Here is a 19,034-nt window from a genome sequence, read left to right on the forward strand (position 1 = left end):
AACTCGAAGAAACTCTTTTGCATATCTGGGCAGGAGCTGCTAAGAACAGCCTATCCTGCCTTGACAGAGTACAAAATAGACTTCGTGGCTTAGTGGGGGATGTCCTTTTCTCTACCCTGCAACCTCTCTCCCACAGAAGAGACGTTGCGAGCCTGTCCTTGTTTTATCATTATTTCCATGGCAGATGCTCGTCTGAACTCCAATCTCTGGTCCCCCCTCGCCAATCTTTCACGAAAAACACCCGTCTAGCTGAATCCACTGTGAAAAATTTCCCCCACTCTATATCTGTGCCTAAATCAAAACGCAGATTCCATGAACAAAGCTTCTTTCTTAGAACTGCACGCCTGTGGAACTCTGTTCCGTCTGCCTGCTTCCCTCCGGACTACAACTTGGATGTCCTCAAGTCCAATATTAACAAATTCCTAATGAACCGCCCCCTTAAGTAAACATTTCAGCAAATCTCCTCACTAACGTAATGTACTTGCAATAACCCTTATCCCTGAGTGGCTTCCGGGCCTTGATAAGTGGTGATCACTGTGTAAAAAAAAAAAAAAAAAAAAAAGGTCGGTGTTTGGTCCGTCGTCTGCTTCTGTTGTCGTAAATCAAAGGATTCTTCAGCACTGATCAGGAGTACTGGTTAGATATTATGAAACAATGGCATAAACATTTCATAGATCAATTCTTCAGAAGTAGATGAATCTGTCATTGATGGCCACAAAAAGATCATGGAATTGGATGATTTGTCGACAAGAAAAAGATCTTATATTGACCAGATCAACCCAGGCAAAGCACCTGGTTTGCAGAAGGAGAGAACATAAAATCAGCTCGTATTATTTAGATTCATCTTGAGTGTGATTTTCACGTTTCAGTCGATGTAACCTCCGACCTTCTTTAGGTGTATCTTGTCAAACTCGGGAATGTTTCTGTCGAACTCAGGAATTTGGACATAATTTCAAGTGGAACCCTTTATTTACTTCATAGGGGTAGCATGTTCTTGTTCCATCAGCCATGACTGGATAGTAACTCGCTATTAGGACCTCTATCCAGTCAAGAAAAAAAGTGTCCTCCAGATCTAAAATGCACAAATGCTCAACAATTATCGAAAAATAAAAACTATCTAGAAGATTCAGCAAACATGACAGCTGAAAGCCGACTCCAAATTTGCGACCCACGTAAAACCATGCTGGGTGTATTAATGTCTCATGATGACGTGCTGCACTTGAAAATTTGAAGAGAAAGTGGTCTGGTATTGGCAGGTAAATGTCTTTATAGTGCCTGCCTGCTTCTTCGGGACTGATCACCGTATTCGAGCGCGACGGAGTGTAAACATAGTTCCTTTGCTTTTATGCATGCGTGTGGTCACATTCACAACATCGTGTTCCTACGCGTTTTTAATAAGGCAGAGATGTTTCAAAGTGGTGATCGCTGGAAATGTTCCTGCCTGTTAAAAAAATTTAAAAAACAAAGATTGTGATTTTTTTTTTTTTTACCCCTGCAATGGCATTAGCCAGTAACGTCTTTCCGCAGCCTGGAGGTCCATGGAGTAAAAGACCTCGTGGAGGAGTGACACCCAGCTGACGATGGATCTCTGGATGTTTCATGTGGACCAGAATTTTGCATATATCCTAGAAAGATGAAAATAACAAAAAAAAAAAAACATATCTTATTATATTTAGTTGTATAGGTCCGATGTTACCTGGGAACAAGTTGTGTTACAAATAAAACGTTTAAAAGAGAAAAGGGCATCCACCACTAGATTACGAAGTCTGTTTTAAACTCTGTCAAGGCATGATAAGGTTTTTCTAGCATCTCCTGCCTCCTCCCTTGAGGCTTGCATTTACTAATATCCGCGGGCTTAGAACTAACTTAGATGATGTTGAGTCATTTCTCCTTGTAAACACCCCGGATATCTTAGCATTAAGTGAAACTAACCTTCACTCCTCCATTCCCTCTAACCACTTTAACATGCCTGGTTATCTCCCACTCTACCGTAAGGACTCGGACAGACATATGCATGGACTTGGAGTCTATATTCGTAACACCCTCCCCCTGACTAGAGAAATAAAACTAGAATCAGAGGACCAGGCCTTTATGTGCTTCAGACTAAATATGCAACACAATATTAGCTACTTGTATTTTCTCTACCGCTCTCCCTCAAACCAAGACTGTACCCTAATAAACAAAGTCTCAGACAGCATAGATATAGCACTCTCCCTCGATACTAGCGCACAAATACATGTATTTGGTGACTTCAATGTCCACCACAGTAACTGGCTAGGATTCTCACATCACACAGACATAGCTGGTAGCGCAACTCATAGCTTCTCTTTATCCCATTCCCTATCTCAGTTGGTTACATTTCCAACACGTTTCCCAGGCCAGCACGATCAACATGCCTCACTTCTAGATCTCTTTCTGACAACGGTTCCCAATGACTGTATAACAAATGCCCACAGCCCACTCAGAAATGCTGATCACGCTGTGATAATGGTAAAAATCAGCCTAAATTCTCACCCTAAAACTGAAGACCCACTACTCAAAACAACGAGGTATTACAAAAAGGCTGATTGGGAAGCCATCAGGGAGCTCATCAGAGATGCCCCATGGCAAAATATCTTTACTCTTCCAGCGAAACAGTGTGCAAATGAGACCACTGAATGGTTCAAAACTGCTATTGAAACACATGTTCCCGCACGGAAATTCTATAGCAAGCCCCACTCTCCCCAATGGTTTACTTCTGCTTGTGCAGCTGCCATATGTCAAAGGCAGCATGCGTTCCGCAGATTCAACTGACATAAGTCCAGCTCAAACAAACAGAAGTTTATAGAAGCTAGAAATAATTGTAAGAGAATGATAGAGACAGCTAAGACAGATTACTCTGAAACCACCAGAAAGCGCATCGTTAAGCGTAGTTAATAATGGGCAGTCAACTATTCCCCCATTAACAAACAATCATGAGGTTGCTTGCACGGCAACTGACAAGGCTAATCTGCTTGCCAGTCGGTTTGCCTCAAACTCCACACTGAACTCGGTACACCACTCACTCCCTGATTTTCCTCTGCGAACAGACGCCACACTAGACGATTTGAAAATCACCCCTTCTCAGGTACATGCTATTATAAAAAACCTAGACACCTCAAAAGCATGTGGACCAGATCTCATCCCGGCTGTGCTATTAAAAAAATGCTCTGCCGTGGTTGCTCCAGTTCTCTCCAAACTTTACAATAAATGCCTTAACGAATCTTGTTTTCCCGACTGCTGGAAAACCGCCTCTGTAGTACCAGTCTTCAAGAATTCTGGTGAAAGAACTGACCCACTAAATTCTCGCCCCATTAGCCTCCTCCCGCTTTTCGCCAAAATATTTGAGTCCTTAGTTAATCAAGCCCTAGTCCAGCACCTAACAGCTGCTAAACTCCTGACTGACAAACAATATGGATTCAGGCAAGCCCGTTCAACAGCAGATATCTTAACTGTAGTTTCTGAACGTATATACCGTTCATTGGATAAAACAGGGGAGGGTAGAGCGGTAGCCCTCGATATATCTAAGGCTTTTGACAGGGTATGGCATGATGGTCTCCTAAGGAAAATTAGATCATATGGAATCACTGGAAGAATTCATAAAGTAATTAAATCCTTAAGTAATAGAAAAATCAAAGTTGTCCTCGACGGTCGTACATCCAAACAATATGACATAAATGCGGGAGTACCTCAGGGGTCTATCCTTGGACCTCTATTATTCCTGATATTCATAAATGACCTCCCTGATAAAATTGTTTTCGAGATGGGTATATTTGCCGATGACACCACTCTCTATAACAAATGAACACATATCCAAGGAAATGGCAGAAACACTAGAGGATGACCTCCAATCCGTAGTGGAATAGGGACAAAAATGGTTGGTCACATTCAATGCTGCTAAGACTAAGCTTGTTTCCTTCAATAACTACAAGAAACCTTCTCTACCACCAATAGCAATGGCCAAGAACACATTGCCTGAAAGTACTTCTTTTAAACTCCTCGGCCTAACGTTTACAGGGAATATGAACTGGAATAGATACATTGAGAGCATTGCCAAGGCTGCTGCAAGGAAGGTTGGCTCCCTCTACCGTGCTAGAAAACTACTTATGCCTGACAGTATCCTATACCTCTATAAGGCAACCATTCGCCCATGTATGGAGTACTGTTGTCACATCTGGGCTGGTGCATCTGCTGCTTGTCTCTCGCTCCTGGACAGGGTTCAAAAGAGAGTCGACAACCTGATAGGTCCTGAACTGTCATCTAGGCTTCAGCCTCTGTCCCATCGACAAACTGTGGCATCCCTCTGCCTGTTCTACAAATACTTTAATGGTGAATGCTCTGACGAACTGCAAACACTTGTACCTCCCCGACGTAACTACCCCCGACAAACCCGACAAGCTACTAAGTCTCATCCCTTTACAGTAGAGATCCCTAGGTGCAAGAAAGCCTTTTACTCCAATAGTTTCTTCCCCAGAACTGCTGGTCTTTGGAACTCCCTTCCGGGATTCTGCTTTTCCAACTGCAATGATATGCAGAAGTTCAAGTGTAATGTTAACAAACATCTTTCTACTCTTCTCCCTTCATAATGACCCAGCTAATTAAGTCCCTAATAGTAGCCCCCTGCTTCAAAGTGGCACTGTGCCTTGTTTGGAGTGAAAATTGAATAAAAAAAAAAAAATAAAAAAAGAAAAAAAAAAAAAGATGTTGCAATAATACTCCATCGTTGGCCGTACCTGGCTTTTATATAGGTAGAGAATTGCATCAGGAGTGAGATATCTACTAGAGCGGTAGAAGGATCCTACCATTTTTCCAGTGGCCTTGGCAATGGATTTGATGCATGTGTTCCATTTCAGATCAGGAGTAAAGGTCAAGCCTAGAAGTTTGTTAAAACATGGAGCCTCCCCAAGACGAGAGCCATTCATTTCAATTGATGCCAGATAGGGATCAGAGTGTTGATGATGTAAAGATAGAAGTTTGGTTTTAGATGTATTAAAAGTAACCAGCCACCGCTTTCCCCATTGTACCATTTGCTCAAGATCAAAGGAGAAAAAGTCAGATATATATATAAGCAGCTACAAAGATGGAAATAAGTAAAATAATTACGTACCAATAAACACTGTTCATTACCTCCAACATCAGCAAAAGTTGTACTTGAAATCTGAAATCCAAACTCTAAAAAAAGACAAAAATAACATAAATTAAAACTCAATAATAAAGTAGAGATATTTCCGATAGTGTTCAATACTAAAATTCTTATTAGTAGAGCAAATATTTTATCATGTAATTTACACAAGCCAAATCTATATATCTATAAAAGTGAACGTGTCTGTGTACATTTCCCTACGCAATAACTCTGTCAATTTTTAGTCTACAGACTCAAAATTTGATATACAGGGTACTGAGATTTGGGAAAATCTATGTGATTGGTTTTGGGCCAGAAATTAAGCTGTTAAGGGGGTCAAAGTTCAACAATTTGACTGTTGACAACCCTACCAAACTCCTTCGACAATTTGGGGTCTACACACTTGAAATTTTAGATATAGGCTTGTATCTGGAGTTGGGTGCTTTCTGGAGCGATAAAATGATCCAATCATTTGTTCAACGACCTTAGCAATAGACTGGATATAAGTGTACCGTTTTAAGATGCAAATTGAAAGTTACTCTAAAGAGTTTTATTAAGAGTTAATCTTAAAACCTACCTTTGCTTTGTGTATTTTTATCTGGTTGTTCTTGCCGTGAACGTTCTGACAATCTCGGTCTTTTTGATGATGGAATATCTGCATCCTAAAAAAATAAATAAGCAGTATTAGTGGCTTTGTTTTTAATTGGAGTTCACCACTTGTCTCTAACCTGAAGGATAAGAATTAACAAGCTGAGCATGTGGGGTCCCCCTTTCACAAGTGAAAAATTTACTTTTACCATGACTAATGTTTGTGCAAAATTTTAAAAAAATCCAAGTTGTGATCATTAAGTGCAAACGGATCAATTAAGAAAGATGGATAAATTAAGACCTGGCCAGAGATAGGTTATTTTCAAAGTTAATTTCTAAAAGTCGTCCGATACATACCAGCAACAACTGTCACTGATGCTGTTGTTAAGAAACTTGAATCTGAATGTAGTGTTAAACAGATAGATTCCCAGAGTTTGACAAAAAGATTCCCAGAGTTTGACAGAAAGATTCCCAGAGTTCGATAGAAAGATTCCCAGGGTTCGACAAAAAGATTACAGAATCCGACAAGACATACGTGAAGGTTAGAGATTATATAAACCATAACATTCAAGATGAGAACAGCAGTCCAAAGAATCCAAATAATATTAAAAACAAATCCTCATCTCAAAAATTCAGAAACAGAAGCAAAATCCTCAAATATTTTCAATACTTATCAATCATAATAATTTGCATGAAAGCGACACGTGCAAAATTACGATTAGTGAGATATCGACGGTAGGGGGATGAGGTCAAAGGAACTCAACAATCATGACATGAATGTATACGAAACTATAAGATCAAAGTAATAGAAATCCGAACATTATACCAACCTTGGACGCCTTCACGGCAGAGACAACTTCTGATGTCGCATTCTTTCTCCTCTCATTCGGTTGAGTTGGGGTTACATCATGAGCTGAGAACCTTTTGGAATCGTAAGCTTTCAGTCGATTTCCATCCACCATTTTGTTTTTGGTCAAATTTACATCATCTGCCAAATAAGAACGATTAGTATTGGATTTTTTGTTGTTAGAAGCCATATGTATGGGAGAGTGGTTCATTATGTAAGGAGTGGAAGAGGCGACTGGTGTGGACAAAGGGGTGAGAGACGGTTTGTGATGAGGGCTGGGTGGATGGGATGGTGTCTTCGAGGAACTAGACATGCCAGTGAGAGCAGAAGGGACCGACAGGGTCGGAGATGGGGCCGGAGACGAAACCCGCTTGCAAGGCGTGGAGGTTGGTAATGTCGGTTTTGAAACGTTTGTTTCATTTGGTACTTCCATGACGTTGCTGGATTTTTCCGTCTTTTTGTTATTCTGGTAGATGGAGGTCATGAAGTTGTTCATTGCGTTTGTGTCCTGCGGAAAATACGAAAACGTTAGGAATAGCAAATGAGAAATAAAAAAAAAATTTTAAATTAAAAATAAAAACTCAGGAAAAAATTATTATAGTAAATAATTTATATATATATATATATATATATATTCACAGACATACATATACGTATATATATATAGAGTAGAACTCCAGAATAAAGCATTAATAAATGGTAAGATGGTGAACATCTTAAAATTTGGAATATAGACTTTTGTCATTTATTTGTTATATGCTCTGTAATTACATTGAGCTTCATAAATTAAAGGATTGGTATATATAAAAGGAGAAATTTCCATATATATATATAATATAATATAAACCTGAACGTCTGTGTTGTGTCTGGTCACGAATAGGCTCCTATATGGTTGACTATTATAGAAAACTGATCACATATAATGATGTATCGAGACACAGGAATGGGTATGTTTGATCTGGCATAATGATGATTCATTAAAATTGTGGGGTCTGCATACGCGCCTGGTCCACAAAGTATGGAAATAAAAAATTTACAAAGTAAAAAAAAAACGTTTACAAGTGTTTTTGATATAGATGTACATAATAATACTTTGATAAGTATGTTTTAACTTAAATAGGGATGGTATAATAAAATTGTAGGGTCTGCGTTCGCGCCTCGCCTCCATAGAATGGAAATAGGCACAAACTTTAATAAAGACTTTTCATATCTATCTGCGTAAGTATACTTTGATAATTATGTTTCAGTTTGAAGAAATATGGTATAATAAAATTATGGGGTGTTCGTTTGCGCTTGACCTCCATAGAATGGAAATATGTCACAAAGTTTAACAAGGTTTTTTAATATAGATCCACAGAATATTGTGATAAGTGTTTCAGTGTGAACAGGTATGGTATAACAAATTATGGGGTTTATCTATTTTATGTTTACTTTCATCATATTTTGCTTTGGTTTTGATACCCCCAAATTCGAAGCTATCTCATTACAACCCTTCCTTTTGATAACCTATCATACTTTCATAAATCAGAGTCCATTTTCTGTAGGCTGTTTTTGAACCCAGTCAACGACGGGTACTTTTGCTAGTAATATATATATGTGAAAATATGTTTCTTCAATTATACAATGCTGGCTACATGTATGTATGTATGTCTGTGTGTGTGTGTATATATATATATATATATATAGTAGAACCCCAGAATATGGCATTAATCTGTTCGCGGGTTGGAATCGTAAGGTGAAATCGCCGTATGGTGGAGGCTAAAAAAAAGTACATATCAAAAATTACAACACAAAATACAGTACAATATATAATACACATGTATATAATCAAATAACATTATAAATAACACTGTAAGGCGGGGCAAATACCGTAACTAGGGGCTTGAAAAACATTGTATTCCACATCGTAAACTAAAAAACAACGTATCCTAGGGCCACCGTATCCCGAGGTTCTACTGCATAGACATACACGTAGTCAATAAAGAAATGTTAACGCAAAAAGAAATGTCGATGTTAAAATGTGAATACCTTGTACATGACGTAATCAGCGTTGTCAGAGGAAAAGCTTTTCTCCGTTGTGTCGCTTTCGGCATCGATGCAATCCTCACTGTATCTGGAGAAGGAAGACGGAAAACCAAACATCAGATCAGAATTTCAAGTTCACACATAACTGGATAGATATTTAGATAACGTTTTTTTTCCCCTGATCGTATTGCAGTAACAAAGTGTCGTTATTTGATTGGACAAGCTAGCTAGTTAGTTATGATAGTCCATCCATCTGGGGTCCTGGATATGACCTAAAACTATATCTGATGGTGAGGCCCCCACCTTGCGGGCCTTGGGGAGTGTGGAACCACCCTTTAATTGCCATTGCTCCCAGGTCCACTCTGACCCTGTTAGGGTCCTAACTATGAGTTAAATAGAATCCGACTTAAAAAACAAATATACTCCATTAAATAATCGTTCCTCAAAATAACTAGATTCAGCATTAAATAACCTGAAAAACGTTGATATGCCGTAAAACAAAAACAACCAACCATCCATGTGGATGACGATGTCTCCATTTTTTTTTTAAAATTGACTCTATGTCTCCGTTGATGACTGTGAAGCCCGATGCGTCGTCTACACTGCTTTACACAGATAGAGCACGGGAAGACAGGATTTGAGTTTGGATGATGAGTGGTCGCCGCTCGTTGGTGTCTCAGTCTGCGACGTTCCATAGCTGCTCGCTCAAAAATTTAATGAAAACGTAAACGAATCTCTTAGTAAACGAGAGTTGCCTCCCTCTGCAAAATGACAAATTGCAAGTCCAATGTAAACAGATTGCAAACAGCGCTTTGTTATTTACATACCGTACTTCGGAGTAATTGCACCAAATCCAGGGGTAATTGCACCAACTAAAAAAAAAAGTGCTCTTTATATGCATGCTTGCCAAAAGAGTACTTTTAACTAGTTGGCGCCACTAATCCCGATGTATAAACACTTTTGCAGTTTTAACAAAAGAGCTACAATAATATCAGGGCGTCTCCATTCACGCTGAACATCTACAGAATGCCAACATCAATATATTAGATATGAAGCAGTCCCCTGTGGAATTTCTACAGGTCCCGCTAGTGTTAAAGAGTTATTTTATTAAAATAATCAATAATCAGTAATAATCAATCAATAACCAGTAATACTTACCGGAAACCACTCTTCTTACTAGCAATGTGCTTCTTTTCCAACTGACTCGTAAAATCATCCGCCTCTTCCGAAGATGGTTCATCCTTACAAATGATTTCGTAGGCTACGCAATAGAATTCAAAACAAATTTAAAAAAGTAGATAATTCTATATTCATAAAGTTAGGTAAGTGGTAGATAAATAGAAAAGCTAAAAAATGTTGACACACACACACACACACACATATAACAGTGAACTGCACGCAAGAGCATGCAGACACACCCACGCCCGTATATGGAAGAACGGTGATAAACACACAGACCCGTAAAAGTACTCGTAACAAGAAAACGATTAGTAAAGTAAACGATTAAATAATAAACAGGACAGCAAAAGTTTCATGGGCACGAGCTGCTAAAAACAGCCTATCCTGCCTTGACAGAGTACAAAATAGGCTCCGTGGCCTACTGGGTGATGCCCTTTTCTCTTTCTTGCGAGCCTGTCTTTGTGTTATCGTTACTACCATGGCAGGTGCTTGTCTGAGCTCCAATCTTTGGTCCCCCTCCCTCACCCGTCTAGCTGAAACCACTGTCAAAAATTTGCCCCACTCTTTATCTGTGCCAAAATCAAAACGTAGATTCCATAAACAAGGCTTCTTTCTTAGAAGTGCACACCTGTGGAACTCTGTTCCGGTTGCCTGTTTCCCACCTGACTACAACCTGGATGTCTACAAGTCCAATGTTAACAAATTCCTGATGAACTGCCCCCTTAAGTAAGACACTTTATCAGATCTCCAACACTAACGTACTGTACATGCAATAACCCTTATCTCTGAGTGGCTTCCGGGCCTTGATAAGTGGTGACCACCTTGTAAAAAAAAAAAAAAAAAAAAAAAAGAAAAAGTTGACTTATGCAATTCTTGAGAGTATGTGTTTCGTAACACAAAATCAATCACTTAATTATTATATCAATCAGTGAATCTATTTTGCCCTTAACTCATCAGAAGAAATAGCAACAATTCATCCATGAAAAAAAATCCGAAAATTGGAAAAGAAGCTGTAAATACCTTATAACATGTTTACATTATGTCCTTTTGGAATTACACTGAGCTTCTTAAATAAGGATTAGTATATATTATAAGGAAATAAAGTATATTCTCACAAAAATACACGTGTGTACAGATCACGTTGACACATCGGTTCTTGCCAGATCACCGGAAGGTTAGGTGCTTTAGGTACCGCGCTGAGTCGTAGAAATTTCTAGGTTGATATCAATTTTTTTTTTTTGGCTCAATTAACACCCTTACACACACCTCGACTTTCTTTTTCGCCTTCGCGTCACGGGTTCAAGCCTGCCTACCTACCACCACTTTTTATTTTTTTTTTTTGCTCAACACACACCTCAAATTACAAAAAGTGCGTGCAATTCGTATCCTGATGAAAATAAAAAAAATTTAATGATTTACAAAAAATGCAATTCGTATCCTGATAGAAAAAGAAAATGGAAATGTACCACTAACCTCTTTCGACACTTTTCAAGAATGCAGTCCTTTTTTTCCTGTTATAATCTCTGAAAAAAATTAAATGTATAAATAAAAATAAATTAGGTACTTTGCATTTTACGATTTCGCTTGGCCACAAATATTAGAATCAAAACAATAAACGTCGGAAAAATCATAACGACAAATTACCTGTCATCTGGCTGATTTTCGTCTATGGTAGCGAGACAATGACCGTGGCTGATTTAGCGGAAACTAAGGTTTTAACAACGACTAGCGGGTGATCTGTGCGAATAGCAAAGATTGACTTTGAATAGAAAAGTTTGAAAGACGCATGAGGGTCAATGAGGCTGATCGGCAGAAGCTGGAAATCTTTAACAAGAATATCTCTGTCGCATCTTGCTGACCATGTTCCACCTTACCTCGGCTAGGGATGTTTATCCTGTGCCCCCAGAATTAACAGAGATCATACCATTCCTGTAATGATCTGGTTTCTGTTGATTGGAACCTTGAGGAGGCTTAAAGCTACTCAAATTCCAGTGAAGACCAATAGCCGCTGCCAACGAGAAATCGATGGTAAGCAGCTGTTGGGATAATGCAAATTTATTTGCAAATCTTATCAAAAGAGATGGAGAGTGCTGACATGTTGTCACTCAGCTTTCAGGGAACAGCGCAGGCTGTTTTCAAGGAGAAACTATGTGAAGGCTCCTTGTGAGCCAATAATAACGACAGCAACACAGGTTCACAATTTTCAATTTCAGATATGCGGCCATGATTAAATGGACCCCTTCTATCTTACCTATTTTTACTGACATATGACGTCAGGCTTCGATGAAAATAGAGTACGTCTTTGTTCGGCCGTCTTCCCAGCAGTTACCTACTCCAGAGTGCCTCCCTGCCCCTCCTTTTTGAGAGAGGGTCTGAATTGCCTCCATATTAAACTGATTTATGCTGGGCCCCCAAAACCAACAGAGATTAGACCATTCCTGTAATGATACGGTTCCGGATACGATTTTGCAGTAGAAGTTTAGTTCTGTGCAGTTCTAGGAGGTCCACCCTTCCAAGCTTTGCCTTCTCTCTTTGAGAAACGGCTGGTTTATTGCTAATCACCGAGGCGCTCTTACCGGAGAATCCCGACAGGGCTGTCCAGACTCTTTTTGCAGATCAGAGTGCCCCTCTTCGGGAGCACTGACTTCTCAATCCCATTTTCCGACCCTGGTGTCTAAGTTTTTGCAATTGGAGAGGACTAAACGCATTCTTTGCCAACATCTCAATCTTAAATTTCTGTCATGTTAAAGCGACGTCTTCAATGATTAGGCATGCAGCTCGTCACCTAAAAGGAGGCGCTAAAGGAGTTCATGAACAATTTTACATAAGGGAGATAATCAACCAAGCAAAAATAAGCATTTTTTTTTTTTTGCAAGAGATAATTTGAGACGCCAAACCAATCAATGGTACAATGAAACAATTCCAATCAAAAAAAACATCTTGTTCCCACAAGAGTATAGTCCCGGAAATTGCGGAGGTAGTTTTCAAAAAGGAAAAACACTAAGGTCTTGGAACACATTCCACATGACCATACCAGCGTAACAGATTCACCCCCACCCCTCCTTTGTTTTTTTTTTGTTTTTTTAACTTGGGAGTCATCATTTATGGCCATCTTCAAGTCTAATGCAAACAAGTTCTTGATGAGCCGTTCCACTTAAGTTAACAAATTTAACAAATCTCCACTACTGACGATTACTATGATTCTGATAATGTGCACTCTTTAACCCTTATCCTCGAGTGGCCTCTGGACCTTGATAAGTGGTGACTCCTATGTAAAAAAAATTAAAAAAAGGATGAATCTAATACGCTGGTATGGTAAAAAAATTAAAAAAAATTCAAGTTTGATTTTCGCTTACCCATATGACGACTGCAGATCTCTGGCCATCGTGCCAACACTAAAACTTTTGCTTCTTCCATGACTAGACAAATACTGTCGAAACAAAAGAAACAGAAATCATTATCATATTCAGGGCTTTACATTTACTAGTGGTGGCCATAAAGTGAGTGATCATTATACGTTAAATTATTATAGAAAAGTGATCCCTCACTTTCTTTAAACTAACATTTCTTCATATCTTGGAAACTACTCGTTTGCTGGAATTTTAAACGTTATTTTCATTTTCAACATCCTCAAAAACTTATAAATGTCTTAATTTTCCAAGTTTTTTTTTTCTATAGTGTGGAAAGTCGATTGTCTGCCCCTTGCTGATCTTATATTCCAAACATTCCCAATAGGTGTCGCTAGCAGTGTATCATTCAAAAACAAGATGGAGTGAAGTTTTTCTTCGATAAAATGTTGCATAATATTTGATTTTCTTAAATTAAAAAAATACTTGATCGATTTACGTGATTTTTGGAATATGACATCTTCATGCAGTGACAAGTACGTACATTATAAAGATTTTTTTTCAGATTTTTATAGTAAAAAAGATTACTTGTGGATCATTTATAGACTTGCACCGAAAAACGCAATTTTACCCAATTTTTTTTTAATTGCTTAGAACTATAAATAACTTTCTACTCATTGATTTTTCGTCATTTTTGGATTATTACTATTTTCGCCGAAAATTTTTCGCCATGACAATTAAGTACGTAATATTGTTTTTGGTAAATATCCAGATACGCTACAACAGAACACCGCGCTCGTAACGTAAACGGAAGCTACAAAATAGTGGAAAGTAGTTCGTGGGTTCAGGGGTTAATACTATGCAAACGGTAAATTTGCCCCAAGTTTGACTATCAGATTCGTTGTCAGCGACCTCAATTACCTATATAAAAACAAATTAGAGTGGTCTGTGTTCTGTTGTAGCGTATCTGTATATTTACCTCGTTTTTGCTTAAAACAATTAAATAAAAAAAAACTTGATCTGTCGACTCTTAATAAGCATTATCAGCCTTATGTTCAATAACAATTTAGTAGTAAAATCATAAATTTGGATTTTCTTAGTTTAAAAAAACTAATGGATCGGTTTAAGTGATTTTTGGAATATGACATCTTCGTTCTGTATAGACTTTCGGTGCTTCTACAGAATTGGCACGAGATTTTGTAGTCGATAAATGGAGTTTTCAGATTTAAAAAAAAAAACAATGGTCTCAACTGATTTTCTTGTCAATTCTAATAAGTTACAATGGTACCACCTTCCAAATTATACAGTCGAAATTACCTGAATATTACTGAATTATTAAAAAAAAAACTTTAATCGTGTTAGCAGGAGAAAAATTGCTGCTATCTTGTTTAAACAAAACGGAAAATTACCTCCCTTTTGAACTCTCCTGTGTCTTACGATCGTTTTCATCAAAGTCTATTGTTTATTTTCTTTAATAAATAATTTTCTACCTTATCGATTTTCGTAATTTTTGGATATAATCATCTTAAAAATACGAGGAATACGTAGATACGATTCTTTTCATGTGAAATTCAGGATTATGGGTACTAGTGCACTTATTGATCCGTGCTGAAATATTAACGTTATTATTTAAAAAGCCATTCTTAACATGGGGAGGGGAGGGTATTTTGTACCTATTGTATAATTTAACCTTACAATTGAATAAAAAAAAAAAAACATATCATAAAACTTTTATTAAAATTGGAAATACGATTTTAAAAAATAGTGCTGATCAATCAGCAAGTGCACTAGTACCGGATTATGATTTTCGAAATTCCGTCCCAATAGTGTTTCCCGATTTTTCCGTGTTTTTTTTTTTTTTTTTTTTAAGTAAGTGTCATTGTGAATATACAAAAACAAAAAACAAAATAAAAGCACCGCGGTTTTATTTTGTTTTTAAGAGCCACTATGCTAGAAAAGAACGAACTCTCATTTATAAATGAATTCATACACAAAAGAAAACATCCTTATTGATAATGTCGAAACATGTGCAAGAGAACACGTGTTCGCATTTTTAGTTGGTGATCGCGAGAAACGATTAGAAAATTTAAAAAATAAAAATGTTTTCTTTTAAAAAAAAAATGGCGTTGTTTACCTGCCGAATCCGTGGAATAAGTTTGGCATCTGCTAAATAAAAAGAATCTTTGCTGGAACCGGATTTCTTTTTTGAACTCATCCTAAATTTGGAAAAGATCGTATAAATTTAGAAAAATAAATAAAATCAAATAGGTTGTTTTAGCAAAATTATCTCCCTTTGACGGTGTTAGCCGAGATTATGTCCCTTATTAAAAATTGTCTTCATCCTATGTGTATTTGTGATTTAAAAAAAAAACAAGAGGCAACAATGCCACACTGCCAACACTCTACATTCTACAATCAAGAACATCTCAACTGCAAAATACGACGCACAGCTGATACAACTCTTCACTCCTTCTGTCTGTATGAGATCTTACAGGCTGCCGAAAGAACAGGTTTATCACGAATTAATATTTGTGTTTTAATTCGTTAACTAACTTACACACAACTCAAGTAGATGTTGCTCATACAAGTCGATGATACGTCCTTGACAATTAGTTTGACCATATTGGTGGCCTTTTATCTATCAGGCTGTGATATTTGCTATGTTTAGAATGTCCACCCTTCCAGGTCTTGGCTTCTCATAGAGTTTTCTCTGCAACTTCTCTCCCTCTCACACACAGACGTGATGTTACTTGTCTCAGTCTTTTCTATAAATATTATTATTGCATGTGTTCTGTTCCCTGCTTCCTTTGTTCCAGCTCTTTGAATCGGTGGTCTAGTGGTCGTCACTAATTTGCTGTTTTGATGTAGCGACCACTACATACGGTCGAGTGTCGGCATTCTTGTCACTTTGAAGAAGAACTAAGTTTTGAAAAAGTTCAGTTTGAAATGGATTTTTGTTTACAATGCACGGCCCAGGTTGGCCGATAAGAATAGCAACAAATAATAACAATAATTATTATCTTCAAGTCTCTTCTTAAAGGGGCTTCTCCTTTAAGAATTTACAACTAGTTAATCGACAGTCGACACTTTCACTGAGTTATGCCAAACAGACGGACTGTTCCGCTGTATCACAGTGTGGCTAGACTAAAACTCATCAGAGAGTAATCTAATTTACAACTAGCTTATCGACGGTAGACACTATCAATGAGTTTACGTGTGTGTGTGTGTGTGTGTGTGTGTGTGTGTGTTACGTTAACATTCGAAATGTTGATTTTAAAAGCGTTCAGGTATGCTGAAAACGAATATCGCAAGGAAAATTAGCAGAGACAAATAGTTTTGTTGCTAGTTTTATTAATGCGTGTATTTTGAAATGTAAATCACTGGCGACCATGTTTAAACAGGCGGCATATGGAAGGGGCCAACCCTCAGTTTGTTCAGGTATGCTGAAAACGAATATCGCAAGGAAAATTAGCAGAGACAGATAGACAGACTACTAGTTTTGGAGCTAGTTTTATTAATGCGTGTATTGTGAAATGTAAATCCCTGGCGACCATGTTTGAATAGGTGGCATATGAAAGGGGCCAACCCTCAGTTTGTTCAGGTATGCTGAAAACGAATATCGCAAAGAAAATTAGCACAGACTGACTATAGATTCACCATCATAGTATTGAAATATTTTTTATTTTATAAAGGAATCACTACTTATCAAGCCCCAGAGGCAACTAGAGGATAAGGGTTAAAGTGTGTACAGTAGTCAATTGGACAATATCATAGTAATCGTTAGAAGTGTCAATTTGGTAAATTGGATTACTTAAGAGGAACGGCTCATCAAGAACTTATTTACATTGGACTTGAAGACGACGAAGTAAAAATATAAAGTTGAAAGAACTAGCGAAAAATACGATTTTAACGATGCCTTTCAAATCGTAAACTGCCTGTTTACATTTTTTGCGTTTAAAAAGTGTAAAAAAAGAGCAAACCTTCAGAATCCTAAAAAGATCTCCCGGGAGCATTTTTGCAACATGAAAAATATACAAACCAAAATAAAGAGAGGAGAGGCCACCCTATTTTGGTGAAACGCACGCACGCACACACGCATACACACACACAAACGCACACATAAGCACGCATGTCACCAAGCTAAAGAAGAGAGAAGGTGGGGGAAGGAGAGAAAAGGATCGTGTTCTCTGCACTGCACGTGCCGGGGTCAAACAGAAGTTAAATGAAATCGATTAAAAATGGCTCCACAAAGTTGTGTCTGAACTTTTTATTCTATGAAACTTAAGATTAATAAAACGAAATAATCGTGACCCGTGGAAATTTCACGGCGAATATTTCGCATTCAATAAGAACAAAACGAAAAAGTAGTGAACAAATAAATATATAAGAAAATGAATGTTACCAAAGGCAAGATAAGTTACCCTTCTACCTACCTAGATCACATTTTTGTTGTTTTAACTTATTTTAAAACGTTTATTTAACACAAACAAAAGTAGCGCACAGTTTTAAGTTAGAACAATAAAGAAAGTGTCTGACATTTTACAGTCATCTTGTGAGACTCGATAATCGCTCCAAACTCGAAAATTAAGCAAAATACTGGTAGCAACACATCCAATAAATGTCAGCAAACGAACATGTTTTCTTTTTCACATTAGCGAAACGCTTATCAGAGCAAAAGCGAAAATGAGAAGCAAAAACAAATGAAGAAGTCGGTTTTTATCGTTGAGCACAAAAACAAAAACAAAAAGAGTATCTAATCTAATAGGCCCCGTGCTATAGGTCAATCTCCAAAGTCTGTCCCATCGCCTCAGTGTTGCATCCAGTTTGTTCAGGTATGCTGAAAACGAATATCGCAAGGAAAATTAGCACAGACAGACTACTAGTTTTGGAGCTAGTTTTAGTTAATGCGTGCATTTTGAAATGTAGATCACTGGCGCCCATGTTTGAACAGGCGGCATATGAAAGGGGCCAACCCTCAGTTTGTTCAGGTATGCTGAAAACGAATATCGCAAGGAAAATTAGCAGAGACAAATAGTTTTCGAGCTAGTTTTATTAATGCATGTATTTTGAAATGTAAATTACTGGCGACCATATTGGAACAGGCGGCATATGAAACGGGCCAACCCTATCTTTGTTCAGGTATGCTGAAAACGAATATCGCAAGGAAAGTTAGCACAGACAAATAGTTTTCAAGACAGTTTTATTAATGCGTGCATTTTGAAATGAAAAGGAAAACTAGCACATCAAAGTATTGAAATATTTTTTGTTTTACAAAGGAATCACTACTTATCAAGGCCCAGAGACCACTCGAGGGTTTAAAGAGTGTGCAGTATGGGACAATATCATAGTAATCGTTAGAAGTATAAATTTTGTAAATTGGATTACTTAAGAGGAACGGCTTATCAAGAACTTGTTTACATTGGACTTGAAGAGGACGAAATAAAAATATAAAATTTAATGAACTCGCTAAAAATATTTTAACGATGCCTTTCAACTCGTAAACTGCTTGTTTACATTTGTGTACATTTTTCGAAGATAATAAAAAGTGTAAAAAAAAGTAAACGTTTAGAATCCTAAAAAGATCTCCCGGAAGCATTTTTGCAACATAAAAAATATACAAACCAAAATAAAGAGAGGAGGAAACCTACTCAAAAATATGGTTTATTACATCGCTTAAAATAAAGAAGAATCGGGGCCTCCAATAATACGATAATTTGGTGGGGAAGCAAATTGTGTTCTTTTTTCTAACTTGGTTTTAAAAAGTTTTTATTGCTAACATTTATTTTCATGAACTCTAACCACACCTCACAACCCTAATCCGGCCGGTCGGGAAAAAGTTTTTACTTTTTTAAAATTTTGTTGAAACCGACGAAATGAATTTTAATTTAAACTTCGTTTGACGTTGGCA

The 19,034-nt window shown here is 37.5% G+C and overlaps 1 protein-coding gene across 1 annotated transcript; it reads right to left on the reverse strand.

The window, feature by feature from the left end:
• Positions 1–950: 950 nt before the first annotated feature.
• LOC145243577 (nuclear valosin-containing protein-like) lies at positions 951–15,441 on the reverse strand. Its single transcript, XM_080106557.1, has 9 exons — positions 15,261–15,441; positions 13,136–13,209; positions 11,253–11,302; positions 9,759–9,861; positions 8,604–8,688; positions 6,559–7,083; positions 5,718–5,802; positions 5,126–5,190; positions 951–1,625 (listed from the first exon to the last, which is right to left on the reverse strand). Exons 1-9 carry the CDS (start codon positions 15,339–15,341, stop codon positions 1,455–1,457), a joined length of 1,239 nt encoding a protein of 412 aa, XP_079962683.1. The 5' UTR covers positions 15,342–15,441; the 3' UTR covers positions 951–1,454.
• Between the last annotated feature and the right edge of the window lie 3,593 nt (positions 15,442–19,034).

Source organism: Euprymna scolopes, chromosome 22 (genome assembly GCF_053919585.1).
Source record: "Euprymna scolopes isolate OS-2025 chromosome 22, ASM5391958v1, whole genome shotgun sequence".
Lineage (NCBI taxonomy): Eukaryota > Metazoa > Mollusca > Cephalopoda > Sepiida > Sepiolidae > Euprymna > Euprymna scolopes.